Source organism: Chiloscyllium punctatum, chromosome 5, assembly GCF_047496795.1.
Source record: "Chiloscyllium punctatum isolate Juve2018m chromosome 5, sChiPun1.3, whole genome shotgun sequence".
NCBI classification, from domain to species: Eukaryota; Metazoa; Chordata; class Chondrichthyes; order Orectolobiformes; family Hemiscylliidae; genus Chiloscyllium; species Chiloscyllium punctatum.
The window spans coordinates 77,964,330-77,979,118 of NC_092743.1; the positions used below are offsets into that span (position 1 = coordinate 77,964,330).

The 14,789-nt window shown below is 39.0% G+C and overlaps 1 protein-coding gene across 3 annotated transcripts in view; it reads left to right on the top strand.

The window, feature by feature from the left end:
* zfpm2a (zinc finger protein, FOG family member 2a) overlaps positions 1 to 14,294 on the top strand; it is a 937,618-nt gene extending 923,324 nt beyond the window's left edge. For 2 of the 3 annotated variants that reach the window (XM_072570601.1, XM_072570602.1), the window contains 3 exons: positions 3,935 to 4,141; positions 5,771 to 5,989; positions 10,725 to 14,294. In XM_072570601.1, coding sequence (XP_072426702.1) covers positions 3,935 to 4,141; positions 5,771 to 5,989; positions 10,725 to 13,243 — 2,945 coding nt within the window. In that variant the 3' untranslated portion in view covers positions 13,244 to 14,294. The remainder of the gene's footprint in view (positions 1 to 3,934; positions 4,142 to 5,770; positions 5,990 to 10,724) is intronic. The other variant, XM_072570603.1, reaches the window with a different exon arrangement.
* The last annotated feature ends 495 nt before the right edge of the window (positions 14,295 to 14,789 follow it).

Here is a 14,789-nt window from a genome sequence, read left to right on the forward strand (position 1 = left end):
GGGGTCTGTTGGGAGGAAGCTGATATTCTCTGTAGCCACATGCAACAGTGACCCAATCAGGGTTGTAGCTTCTTATATACTCTCCGGACATAAGCGTATGGGCTTTGAACTGACTTAACTGACATAGGTTATGTCTATGCAGGACATTATGTTGCAGACACTGCTCTATGTAGGTCCTCCTGAGGATGGCCACTCTCTCAAAGGAAGGGCTCATGTGCTTGAATCCCCCAGCATTGCTTATCTAATCATGAAATCATTTTTATGCAATGCAAGAGCTTGCAATGTCCCAGGGATTTCCAACAGGTAACCACACTTCTGCTGTTGCTTCAAGTACTGATCCCCAAACTGTGATTCTTAGGACACTTACTCACTGAAACTGTCCTCTGAGGTGTATACTCCACACTAAGACTATGCACTAAAATAAAACTGTGCATGATGGAGACCAGAAACAAGTAGCTCTCTTTCAGCTGTTTTCTCTTCGCAGATACTGCCAAGTCTGCTGGGTTTCTCTATCAATTACTATTTTTGTTTGTTTCACTAAAGCAGTGTCCCTGATTTAGTGTCACTAACTCTAATACTATTCAGCAAGGTGTGCTGGTGCTTAGAGCACTTGTCTCCTGCTTCCTTCCACATCTTTCCCTCCCCCCTGACCGATTCCCTCCTGTCTGAATATTTTTCAACTCCTAGGGGTGGGAACACCCCAGTAATATAGGAAAATAGAAATGAGAGGCAAATCTGGACCTCTCAATGTTTGGATAATTCCAGTACTCAGCATACTTGCCTTATTAAATATGGTGTCAGCCAAATGATGCGTCCCCTCCTACCAATAAGTCATGATGAATTCTCTGAATTCATCCCAGCCCCACAGCAATCATTGCCACACTGTGGTCACATGTCCCTCTTACTCATCTTAATGGGGATTTCACCATTACCGCTGGGTTAGCTGACAAATACAGGTCAGTGTGTGTACTTTCCATGTGTGTGCTATTTCATTAAATTGACATCCTTAGATGACACTGAGGTGGTTTGTGGCCTCATTTCATTACCACAGTAGAGCGTTTGCAATAGTGGTCTAAGCATAGCCATGCAACTGTAAGTTTGGCACATGTTAATAATGTGCAGCGAAATTCCAGCTCTGTGAGAAGCACACAAGGAGTGAGACAAAGTAGGTGGTACATTGGCTCAGTGGTTAGCACTGCTGCGTCATAACACTAGGGATCCAGGTTTGATTCCACTCTCTGGTGACTGCCTGTGTGGAGTTTGCACATTTTCCCCATGTCTGTGTGGGTTTCCTCTCTGTACTCTAGTTTCTTCCCACAGTCCAAAGATGTGCAGGGTAGGTGGATTGGCCATGCTAGATTGTCCATGGTGTGCAGGAATGTGCAGGGTAAATGGATTAGCCAAGGGAAATGCACATAGGGATAATGTAGGGGCTTGGTCTGGTTGGGAGGCTCCTTGGAGAGTTAGTGTGGGCTCAATGGCCAAATGGCCTGCTTCTACACTGTAGGGATTCTATGATCAAGTGATGACCTGCAGAGGGGATGTGCTGAGTGGTTCCTCTGTTGAAGCTGTGGGATAGTGATACTCCAGGGTCAGAAAAATTGAAGCTGCATGCTGCTTCATGAGCTGCATGCTGCTTCAGTAACCCATGAGCTGGGCTGCTGTGTAATTTTGTATTGCTACGCAGGTCAGAATGTGCAGACACTTAGAGGAGAGTGCGGAGACCCGGCCTATAGGTTTTCAGACCTATGCCTTCACAGGCAGCAGAGTGAAAGTCAAGGAAGCATGCAATGGACTGTGATGTTACTTAGTGCTGTGCTGACTTTGACAGGCACATCAAAATGTTAGCCAGCAATTGCGTCAGCAGTGAGAATACTCCCAATTCAAAGTTCATTCAGCACTGTCAATGATGATGTTTCCTTCAGGGAGACTTCAATTTTACTTGTAGAAGTTGCCGGCAGGCATTTGATCAGTCTTGACACAATCACCTCTATTTACATTTCCATTCAGGCTACCATGCCAGTGCAGGAGGCCCATTTCCCACCTCTCCCATATAGAAAGTCATTCAAAGCAGTATTTCCAGTGTAGAAATGGGATCACAACATGATTTTTTCTGAATCCCAACACCAAGGAAATCCAGCCTATTTATAGAGCTAGATCACAAAACATCAGCTCCTGTTCCTTTTTTTCCCCACAACCCTACAATACAATCCTACAATATGTCCACTTTTCTTTTTAATTTCATCATGAAAAGAAACTCAAAGTATTCAACTTGAGATCAAAGTGAATCCGAGATTAAGAGTTGAGGGGTTGTCTTCTACACTTCACACCGAGAGGCTGGTATTTTCTTCGTAAATATAATCTAATGGCAAGACTATTCAATCAGCTTCCATTCTCCCAATATTAGGTTGTGCTCAGATTTCCATGTTAGAATAGGCATGTGTATAAAACTGATGAGAATCAGTGGAAAGAAGGCAAGTGTCAAACTTTGACTATTTCACCTTCAATTAGTTTTAAATCATTTAAGCATTACTCAGGTGTGGCATGTGGAAAACCTGGGATTGGAGAAGGTGTTGAATTTTTGCTCTTATACAATAAGATTAATTCATGAAATGTGTGTTACAATCCAAAAATGACAAACTGTAAAGGTTTCTTACAGTGACTGTAAGATTTTACATGAAATAGATTTTGTAAGTTTCAACTTTGTTTGTTTATAACAGACATGAAATCATAGTCTAGACATTTATGTTGCTTTGCCATTCCATTTTTAATCTGGCTTTTTCTATCTTTGTGTTAAATTGTTCACAATTACAACATGCAATCTGTTTGTTTAAGTTCCAGTTTTGTGGATAAAATTTCCAATCCTTTTAATATAAACTGAGAATATTATTTCTGTCAAAAATAGCCCTTTCTTCCAATATGATGATTACAATATAATTGCAGTTGAGACCTGATCCTTCCTTGCTTCTCTCTGGAGAGGGAGAATCTTTTCAAAAAGCTTTTTGAAATGTTAGCCCTGGCAGTAATCTTTTTGCCATCTGACCTGCATCAATGAGTTATGTTCATGAGAACAAAGCCAGAAAATTCAGAATCACAGTTGGGGTGAATTGATGAATTGCCAATGGGGTAGATTTAGGAACTGTAACTTACTGTGTAAGTGTAATTCACATCCTTAGATTATCCCAAAGTGCTTTACAGTCAATCAGTTATATTTTTTAGTGTGGTCACAGGTGCCTTGCTACAGAGGCTAGCGTGCCCTGTACAAGCTCCCATAAACAGCAATGACACTGTAACACAATTGTATTCACATTCAGTAATTCATTATGTTTTTCAAAGATGAATGTGGGCAAAGAAAGAACATTTTATATTATATTATATTATATTACATTACAGTGTGGAAACAGGCCCTTCGGCCCAACAAGTCCACACCGACCCACCGAAGCGCAACCACCCATACACCTACATTTAAGGTGTCACAAAAGCCTGAAAGAAAAACTAGTTTATTTCAATGTCTCAGCCAGTATCAATATTCTTGACAATTTAGTACTTTCTTGGTCCTATACTGAAATGTCAATTCATTACATGTTGAAGTCTGAAATGAGATTTAAATTCTCAACCACCTGACTCAGAGTTTGAATTGAGTCAAATTCTAGGACGAGTATCGCAATTGTTTGTATTGTCCAGTTCTTGTCAGGCGAGAACAGAACTGGGAACTGGGAGCACAACCTTTCATTTTGTAACAAAATTGTATTCACAGTCAGTAATTAACTATCACTGCCTGAGTCTGAGTTGAAACCAATAAATATGAAAACAAAATTGGTAGACTTCATGAAATTAGATAATATAGGGACAATCTTATGAATAATTTGATGGATCTTCTAAAGTTATTTATTTTGTAATTAATCAACAGAACATTTCTTCTCCTTTTCTTTAGGGGGCCAGCTTTGGTGTACAATGACTAAAATGCTGTCAGAGGGTGAGGAATTGGTTGCATTTGCGGTGGAATTTGACTCAAGGCTTCAAGCTGTCAGCCAAATGGCCATCACAGAGGGCATGTATCCAGCCCGCCTACTGGACACAATACAGCTGCTACCTCAGCAAGCAGCTATGGCATCCATTTTACCTACTGCAATTGTAAACAGTAAGTTTAGAAATTACGCTTTTATAGTCATGAATCTGACTTTTGTTTCTGACATGAGATAACTGTTCTTAAGTAACCACGTAGAAAATAGTTTCAATCTGTTTTTAAAGATTATGTATATGACAGAAAGTGCTTTGTGTGAAACTGTAGTGAAAGGAATTAATGTGATTATAAAATGATATTTCATTTTCTGTACTCTTATTGATTTTTACATAAACTAACACAAAAGAGGGCATTCTTGTGAAAATATTTATTCCCTTCTCCACCCAACTCATATGAATTCTTTACAGTTAGCCAAACAAATGTTGTGACTATTGCTTTAAGACATGGCACTTTGTTTTTTTGGCAGGAAAGCTGATATACCTCAGCCCAGATTGGCTTTAATGAAACAACGTGAGGAATATTAATGCTGGTTAACTGGCTTAAACCCCAGATTCTATGCGAATCACTTATGTGTCATCTGTTCTCCTGCACCACAGCAAGCACATTTTGTGATATTATAATTTATCTCATGCATCATATTCCCTTATACAAGCATTTGATAAATGTGGATGTTATGCCTCATATGATGCCCCAAATCCGCACAATACTACTTAACAGAATCCTGTCATCTTGACAGCCTTGTAGTATTTGAGGAAAGTAGAAAGACATCATTTTCTTCGTGAGAGCATCTTGCAAACTCATCAATGCCTTTTGATGAAATTACATAATCTCTCGCAACCACAGTAAACATGTTTACAGTGAATTTACCCCTTTAAATCACATGATGAAAAATAAAAAAAGGCTGGGTCAGAAAAAAAAGTTGACCATTACTTTTGGGGTCATCGGATTTCAATTGTCTAATAATTATTGATTTTCCAATTACAGCTTTCACCATGGATAAAATTTTCAGCTTTGGGGCGATAGAAGTATCGAGTTCTATCACCACCTTTACTGCACTCTGATTTCCCTTCCATTTGAAAGCAATAAAAAAAATAAACAGGCAACATATAATGGGCCAGCAATCCATAACTGCTTCTTCTGTGCCCCTTTCAAAGTTAAATGTTTTGTGTAATGGTCTGTTTAGAATACAGGATCTATTTGAACTGTTCCACAGAATTGGAAAGCAAAAGCTGTGGATGCTGGAAATCTGGAAAAAGAACAGAAAATACCAGCAAGTCAGTCAGCATCTGTGGAGGGAATAAAGGGATTAAAGTTTTGAATGTTGACCTTCTTTCAAAACAAATGGTCCGTGCTTGAAACAACTGTGACATTCATTTCTTTGCTTTCTCCTGGGATGCTGCCTGACCAGTAATTTTTTGTTTTTGTTTCACAGAAGCGGAGACTGTCTCGCCAAGATCAAGGATTAGATAGTTAGCAATTTAACAAAACATTGGTAAAATTAAGACCTGAACAAAAGGTTATACTTTCTGTTCTATATCCAGAATTCATCACATATATGTTTAAAAGAAGTTTAAAATGATGGAATTTGAATAATTGATTAATTTGGACACAAAAGTAATGGAGGCCTGATTGTCTCTCAATTTTGAGGAAGGCAAAAAAAATTAGTATCGTCTCAAACTCATTATAAGAATGAAAAATTGCCTGATTTCACCCATACTATAATGAACATATATTCTTTCATTGCAGAGGATATCTTTCCATGCAAGTCATGTGGAATTTGGTACCGCAGTGAACGCAACCTGCAGGCTCACCTCATGTACTACTGCAGTGGGAGACAAAGGGAAGCATCCTCACTATCAGAGGAGAAAGAGGCTGGTCCTCTTCAGCAACCATGCCCTTACCCACATTGCAACAAGAGCTTCCCCAATGCCAGGGCTCTTGAAACTCACATGAATTCACACAGTGGTAAGAGTCACCGTGGGGTAATTTGAATTTTGCATTGTCAATTCACTGATAGCTGCAAAATGGAGTTTAGAAAGTTACATAGACTGGACTAAGGGATAATTTAAGATGATGTTTCTAGCCTGTTAAATTGTAATCACAGTACTCAAAGATAGTAAATGATTTGAATAGCACTATATCTCAAACCAACCATTACAAAACACAACTAGAAATGCAGTTTTATGTTAAATGTGGAACTTGCAGTATCCCTCTTGAAGTCTTATCAGAGTATTAGTACATGTGCATGTGTTAGATAAGTTGACTTAAATTAATAGCAACCTACCTCAATGAAAGTACATTCTGGAGCAAACATTATTTGCCCAGTTAAGCTGTTCACTCATGTTAAAAAGATATTAAAGGAACAGTGTTCCTTAATTGGCACTGCAGATGTTACAATGCTAATGTTGCAAACCTATCAACAATAATAAGTAAATTACATAAAAGTAGATCAGGATGCTACTGCAAGGCAGGATGTGGGATTGCACCTCCAATTGCTCCAGGGATGAATTAGGAAAGTAATTCCTAACAGTGTTGTTGTTAGCAGGTATATGGGCAGACCAAGCACTCCTTCACAAATAGTGAGGACGATTAATGAAACAGCCAATCTGAAAATGTTCCTGGCTGACTCCCAGTGGTTAGTTTTAGAATAACATCCACTTTCAAATACTGTCTTGGAAACAAAGAGAACAAAAAGAGAGGGCAGAAGAAATAACAGGCAAAAGGGATGTTACCACAAGCCAGCATACTCAAAATAAAATATAAATTACATATTTAGAACACATGCACCCTAGCATTTCCAACCCAGATTTGCTGAGAAGAGTACATTCGTGCACATATACCTTTCTGCCATATTATATTAGGTGTCACTAAATCAGCGTGTTACTCTGTTTTAACAGTCAATTTCAGTTGGATACACTCAGGATCAATAAAGTCCGAGGAAGGAAGGAAGCCTTGGGTCACAAGCTGAAACGTTTACCAATGTTTCAAGTGCTAATGAATCTGTTACACATTTACATCTTTTTCTTCAGACGCTTAAACCTTGAACTTATTTTAATTTTCAATTGTTGCATTTGGTTTGGGTTTCATTCTAATGATAAACACGTATCCACTGCAATGATAATTTCATACCCACCTAAAACGTCACAGCAAATACAACAGGCTGCAAATGTCCTTTAATCACCTACACTAATTGGGTTATTGTAAGCTAAAGTAGCCTTTCCAATACATGCAGACACTCAAAGCTTGATGTTAACTCCCAAGCAGCTATGTAGGAATGGGTGGTGTGCAATCTGGGAATGATAGCATGACAGCCTGGATAATTTTAACAGCTGGGCCTTATAATGCTGTCAACCTAAAACAACCATGAGGTTGAGAAAAGCAGGTGTTCAGCCTCTAAATCAGACCCAGCAGTTTGGTTTTTGTACTGCTATAGGATGAAATCCTAGTCAGGGGCATCGGAGGGCCAAATATTTATCTGTGGAGCTCCGTGGTACAGTTTTTCTCCTGACTCATGAGGAATATGAAAAAGCATCTTATTGTGTTTGCCCTTTGCTGTTTTCATTGGTTGCTGTTCTGGACAGTGATTGCCTGGCAAAGAAACCTCATGCTCAAGTTTAACTTTAAAATATAGTGACGTAATTGGACCCTGCTCTACAGATTTACATGCACTCACAAACTTGAGTGAGTCCCTTTTCATTTACTATTTAGGACTGGCTTTTACGGTTGCCAAGCAAGAGAATGGCAGATGGTGGGATGCATTTTTACCAGTGTTCAGATGGCATTAGGAAGCTCATCCATCCATGGATCATTTGAGGTCTTAATTACTAAACCAATGCATGGCCATTGTGGTTGCAGGAGCAACATCGAGATTCTCCACCCTTTTTTTATCCTTTTCTCACTCTGCCATGTCCAACGTGACATGATTACATCACCTCATCCTCCCTCACCAGGGACCTTACACTAATGTTTGGGCTCCATCACAGCAGAACTTCTTCAGGACTAGCTGCAAATCCTAGCAATGACCACCGGTGGTGCTGTTGGGATTTGCAAGCTGCTATCGATTGGATTGTCTGGCAGTTTACAGAAGATTGATCAGGACTGAATGAACATCTCAAGCCAATTAACAGCTCCAGGACCATTATGTAGTTACGAGGAGTGGAGATCTTGCCACTTAAACAAAATCTAGCCCCTTGTTTCCATTGGAGAAGGAGATTTAAAATTAAGATTATGATCTTCACAAATTTCCTTTGTCCTTTTATGGAATGTTAATTAGATTATATACTCAACTGTAGACCATTGTTGAACTGATATTCTTAACTTTCAAAACTTCGTGCAAATACAATTGGGACAACGTTGCAGCTTATTGTGTTGAGCTGCAGTTCATTCTTTTGTTCCAGCTCCTAGCCATGTTCATATCGCAATTAAAGGTGTGAGAATTTGACCCAAGTCGAAAACCACTGACAATTAACTGAGTTTCATGATTGATTCGTAGAATCCTTACATTGTGGAAATGGGCCATCCAGCCCATCGAGTGCACACCAACCTTTGAAGAAAAGCCCCCACCCCCCATTGTTGTACCCCGACATTTCCCATGGCTAGCTCACCTAGCCTGCACATCTTTGGACTATGGGAGGAAACTCATGCAGAAACAGGGCGAATGTGTAAACTCCACATAGTCACACAAGGGTGGAATCAAACCCAGGTCCCCAGCAGTGTGAGGTAGCAGTGCTACCACCATTCTTTTCTCTACATTGATTTGAAGTGAAATAAACAAAATCATATTTTATGTGTATTTTCTTTAATGATTACAGTGAGGAAAGATAAGATCCTGTTCCATGTTAGGAACGGAAGAACTTTGTTTCAATATGTTGTACTGAAATATTTAAGCGTGTTTGATTCCAGCTTTTCTATTGGAAAATTATGTGCTGAGTGAAAGTTTTGTGTTGAATAAAAAATAATACCACAATGATGGCACCTCTTCTTATTGTCTATATTCGAACGGGAATCTATTTTAATTTGCCTTTAACTCGTTGAGTGACGGTGATCTTCTGAAAACTCATTAAATCCAAAATAACCTTTAAGTGATTTGTGACATTTATAAACTAATAAATGCTGAATTTTACATGATGCTGTATTGACTGCTGTTGTAAAGCAGGAACTAACCATTTTCTTTTGAAAAGGTATGTCTATGTATGTATGTCATGTCAGTGGACAGAGGATTATCAGCCTAATTAGGCAGTCGTTCATCCATCGTTGTCATTTTGGTTTCTTTAAATCTACTTTAGCAGCCATTTTTCAGTTTGTCAATAGATGCCTGTGGTAAATTTTCCATCTAGGTACTCCTTGCAGGCGATGGACATGTGCACAGAGCCAACTTGTTCCATCTAGTTGCTGGGCCCATATTGGAAAACTAGTTCTATATTTGCTGTTAGATAGCCACCACAAAGTGTTTCCTGTTAAAGTCTTCTGTGCTGTTTTCCTCTCTCCTGTTTGATAAATATGTATTTACATGAATTTTGTTTAAATGTAGTTGATATCATATTGGGGTACAGCTCCAAGGCTACAACACAATCAGATGGTCTGATAAATGTAGAAATCACAGAAGTGATCGCCAAGTGAATCCTGAGATTGTATTTCAGCTTTTCAACAGTTTCAGTACTTCCTGTTTTATTTACATAATATTTGCAACATATGATTTGATCAATTTAATAAAAGATTGTCCAGGTTTCTCTTAAAGGGTGGTAAGGCAGAAACCATCACCGCAGTTAGAAAAAACTTGGATGTGCACTTGATGTGCCATAACCTGCAGGCTACAGACCAAGAGTTGAAAGGTGGGATTAGGCTGGATAACTCCTCACAAGATGGCACGCATACAATGGGCCAAATGGACTCCTTCTATGCTGTAAATCTTTTTATTTCCCTAAGAATTTTATACAGTGATGCACCAACCTTTTTTATTCACCACAAAACAGGCTGTTGTGACAATTTTGTTTGGATCATTTCTTAATAGTTTATACTTTTTATCGTGAATAAAGAAATAATATGTGCAAGTCCCCATACAGTTACAAAGGGTGTAAAATGACTATTCTACCTGGCATTGAACAAAAATCTACTCTTGTGTTGCTACACATCCTTTACATATTAACATTATTAGTGGTTTGTCCTTCAGATAGGTATGGCTAAATTATCTTAATAAAAACTCAGAAGACCAGAACAAACTGGCAGTGATTCTTGATAATATTAAATAACAAATGCTTAGCTTTATAATGGCTGTTTTAATGCACAGACGAACCCCTTTATTTTGAAAGAGTCACTGTCCATGTTATAACAGCAGACTATCATCCTAATAAGGCAAACATCAATCAGCAAAATTGTTGACCATCATTTTGGATTTCTTTAAATTCCCATTCTTTGATATTAGCAATATTAAGTTTATCAAAACCTTGCCTGTTCATAGTTTTGTAAAAAGCAAGGGATGCTAAAAGACTGAATTATGGCTAGCTTTTTCAGTTTTCTAAATATTATGCAAACTTGATATTCTGATTTGCTTTAAAAACTGAAAGTTCATGGAGATTAATGCCAAGGTTAATAATGCCAACAAGTACAGGGCAAGCATATTACTCGATCAACTTTCCATTGCAAATCTACTATCAGTCTGTAATGGAGCTACAATAGTGAAAAATGTTTTCTTTCTGAACAGGTTTGAAAATTGAAGAGTCCCTTTCTGCTGGTGCCAGCCTGAAATGTACCATCTGTGAGTACATAGCAGACAATGTGTTGAGCTTCCAACACCATGTACTCACTCACCTCACACCAGCTGCCTTCAAATGCAGTCATTGCCACTTTGGATTCCAAAACCATAGGAAGCTGATGCAGCACCAGGAGCTCCATCACAGTCAGAGCAGGAGGTTGCGAAGGGAAAGTGAAAATGAACACTCTCCACTCAACAGCGAGGACACTTTGCAGTCGACGACAGCAGATACAGCAAACAGACAGGATGTCCCGCCATCTCCGGGCGTCAGCCAGAATAAAGAAATCTGCTCTGACACTGAAGGAGAAAAAGTGGAGAAAAATGTACAGTTGGGTGTAACAAGCTTGAGTAATGAAACACAGCCTGCGGGAAACAGGCAGAGTTTCCCATATACCAGAATCAAATCAGAACCATCTAGCCCACGACTTGCTTCTTCTCCAATTCAGCATAACATAGGATCCAATGTCCCAATGGGTCCCTTCCTTTCTCAGTTCTCTCTCTCCCAGGACATCTCTATGGTTCCTCAAGCGTCAGAAATCCTAGCTAAAATGTCCGAATTGGTACATCGCAGGTTAAGGCAGGGTGGAAGCAACTATCCCCCTGTCATTTACAGTCCATTGGTACCAAAGGGCGCAATTTGTTTTGAATGCAATATCACATTCAACAACTTGGATAACTATTTGGTTCACAAGAAGCATTATTGCAGCACCCGATGGCAGCATGTAGCTAAGTCGCCAGATTTCACCAACACTGGTGAGAAAGTGCCAGAGACAGTTAGTCCCAGTAGTGGGCACAGTCCCATTAGCATTCACAATGCCCTTTGTAATTTACCTGATCCGGAAAACCCACTTATTCAGCCAACAAATATTAATTCTTCTGTAGTGGTAGATGTTGCTGGCTCGAATGGAAAAAGTCCAGAAAAAGATAGTTCAACACAGTTGAAAAAAGAGTCAGCTGCCAGCAGCAACGATGAGCAATTGAATAGCAAGCCTAAGGATGGGAAGCGCCCCGGAACTCCCCTACTGGACGTCGCTAATGATCCGAATAAAACTACATGTGAAGCTTGCAATATAACCTTTAGCAGACATGAAACATACGCTGTGCACAAACAGTACTACTGCGCTTCACGTCATGACCCACCAGTGAAACGTATGGCAGCAAACAAGGTGCCAGCGATGCAAAGAACCATAAGGAGCCGCAAGCGGCGGAAAATGTATGAGATTTCCCTCCCGGAACAGGAACAGAGATCGCAGATGGTCCATCAAGCTTTTCTTAGTGTATCAGCTATGGGGAGTCCTGGAACCTCTTCTCAAGAATCCCTGGAGAATCTAGGTGAAACTTCTCACCAGAGATCCGATATGTTTCTTGGGAAGCATGTGGAGCCCTCCGTCCCAGGGACTCGAAATGTTACATCAGTCAAGTGTAGTGCCGCGTTGCCTGTCGTTGTCGGTGTGGAACTGGATCTTCCCATGGATTTAAGCAAGAAGTGTTCGCCTCAAACCGAGAAAACAGCCTGTTCTCCTAAAAGACTTTTAGACTACCATGAATGTACTGTGTGCAAGATTAGTTTTAACAAAGTAGAAAGTTATCTTGCTCACAAGCAAAACTTTTGTCCAGGAATGATTGCCCAACGTGAAGTAGCGCATTTAGAACAAACAAAATTTCAAGACCTGCAAAGAGAAGGTGCTTTGGTGAAAAGTGAAACAACCAGCCCTGCAGGCAGCAATGAAAGAAGTGTAATCGCATGTGAGAAAAATGAAAATTCAAAGCTCATCTCTCCAAATGGAAATATATTCCCCACTCAATTAGCAACACTCCAAGGGCTGAAAACTTTCAATGAGGCAGCTCAAATAATTTCTACTAAGGAAGAAAATAAGAACTTGCTCTATCCAAATTGCCTTTATCCTGGAGCAATAAAAAAATTGACAGGGACCGAGCAGTTATTTCCATATTATGGAGTTAAACCTACTGACTATATCTCAGGAGCTGTTTTCATACGCAGTGAGATAGATGAGCTAGTGCAAGCCACACGTGAGAGGATTGATCCTCCTCGAGATCATTCTGTATCCAATGGCTGTTCTCTACAGAAGAAAGAACCTGTTTCATCAGTACCAAAGAGCAGGGGTATGATAGCAATCAATGGAGGAATCAAACAGGAAAACAGGCCTTTTTCGGGTAACCCACATCAAGATACCTTATCCCAGAGTTTCCAACAACTAGATGGCCAAGAATCTCCTCCTTGGGTTGCTGAGAATCCCATCCCTGCAACTGAAAATGCATCACCCTCAGCTAAAGCATCATTGGAAGAGCAATTAGTCCACACACCAAAAAGCATTGGTGGTTCTGTCCAGTCCACAAACAGTGGAAAATACTGTCGTCTCTGTGACATTCAATTTAATAACTTGTCTAACTTTATAACCCACAAGAAGTTCTACTGCTCATCACATGCTGCAGAACATGTCAAATGAAAATTACTGTCATGCACTGCGTCTGTCTATAGTATAGTGTTAGCCATGCACAGTTTGTATAAAAAAAAGAAAAAAAAGAAAAAAATGCTGCTTGAGTTTCATCAGGACAGTTACACCAGGACAATCAAGGAATAGCTGTGTAGTTCGATGGCTTGAGGCTAGTCTGTCATTTCATAATGTTGTTCATAAGTCTTGATATTAATGTGAAATGTCCGTGCTATTTTTCACCAGAATTAATTTATTTTCCAAGCAGTATTCATAGCTGTGGTTAAATTTCAATTTTTATTTAAAAAAGTTTATACTGAAATTGTTTTTTAATGTTATTGTATAGTTATTCTCGTGAAACAATTACGGTTTGCACTGTAGAAAGAGGTCCAAGTCACATACATAGAGACAGCATTTGTAGGTAAACTGGTGAGGTAAAGCACTTGTGTATTCAAATATCCCTGTATTTGTTGCAACTTTGCTGTAAATGCCAGAATATAAGTTGCATTCTCTTTAAGACTGCAAATGCCAAAGGTATTGTAGGCCTTAAAAACTACTAAAGTGGCATATATAATTCCATTTCATATTTAATACATTTCAGTCCTAAATTGCAGCTTATATATCAGCATATACAGTAATTAGTAAGCTTTGCATAAGATGAAATATATGTAGCAGTTTGTTCTTATCCATTTTCTTAAACTGAGGTATGTATGTTTTATTGAAGTTGTTAACTTTCTTGTATAGTAATCTGTACTGTACTTTCCTTTGCTGATGCTTTTGTCTCACTTTTGAAACATTTGCTGTAAAATGCAAAATTTAATATGAACAACATTACTGGAAGCAGTATTGAACAGTGGTTGAAACCTTCATGCTGTATTTTATTGAAAATATAATTAGTAGTTGCAGTTTGTTGTTGCAAAAGTCATCTTGGGGACAATAATATCTGAATAATGGAGTACCAATACTGCAACTGGTGATAAAACAAATATTGTTCTACTTCTGGTAGAAATTATTTCTCAACAATGTTGTTACTATGCATGCGTATGGATGGAATAAAGATTCCATAAAGTGAGAGACCCTTACATGGCTTACATCATTGTTGTGCATGGAGTGACATTTTAATCAATGTGTGTAAATATTTCAAGATTGTTTTTTCAAAGCACTTTCCTTCATCTTTCAAATGATTTGTAAGGTTTAAGGTTGTAAGTTCTGGTTCTAACACAATGCTTTTTCATTGACATCTGTACAGACAACACACAGTTTCCTTCACAAGCTGAAGCATTATTTTGCCATAGTACCAAGGAAGATGGAGCTACTGTGTCAACATCAGCATTGGTGACTGGCATAGAATGCCAGGCCATTCATACCTGTTGTCCTCTTGGTACCTGTTAGCAAATATATACAAACATAATAATTGGTGCATTTCTGGGCCATTAATCCCCAGGAAAAAGGATAGAGTTAATGACTTCAGATTTTTTTGGGGGTGTGGATGGTATTCTAGTGATAAAGAATATGGGTCCGCCAATGTTTACCAGGATATTTCAATGGACAAAGAAGTGTT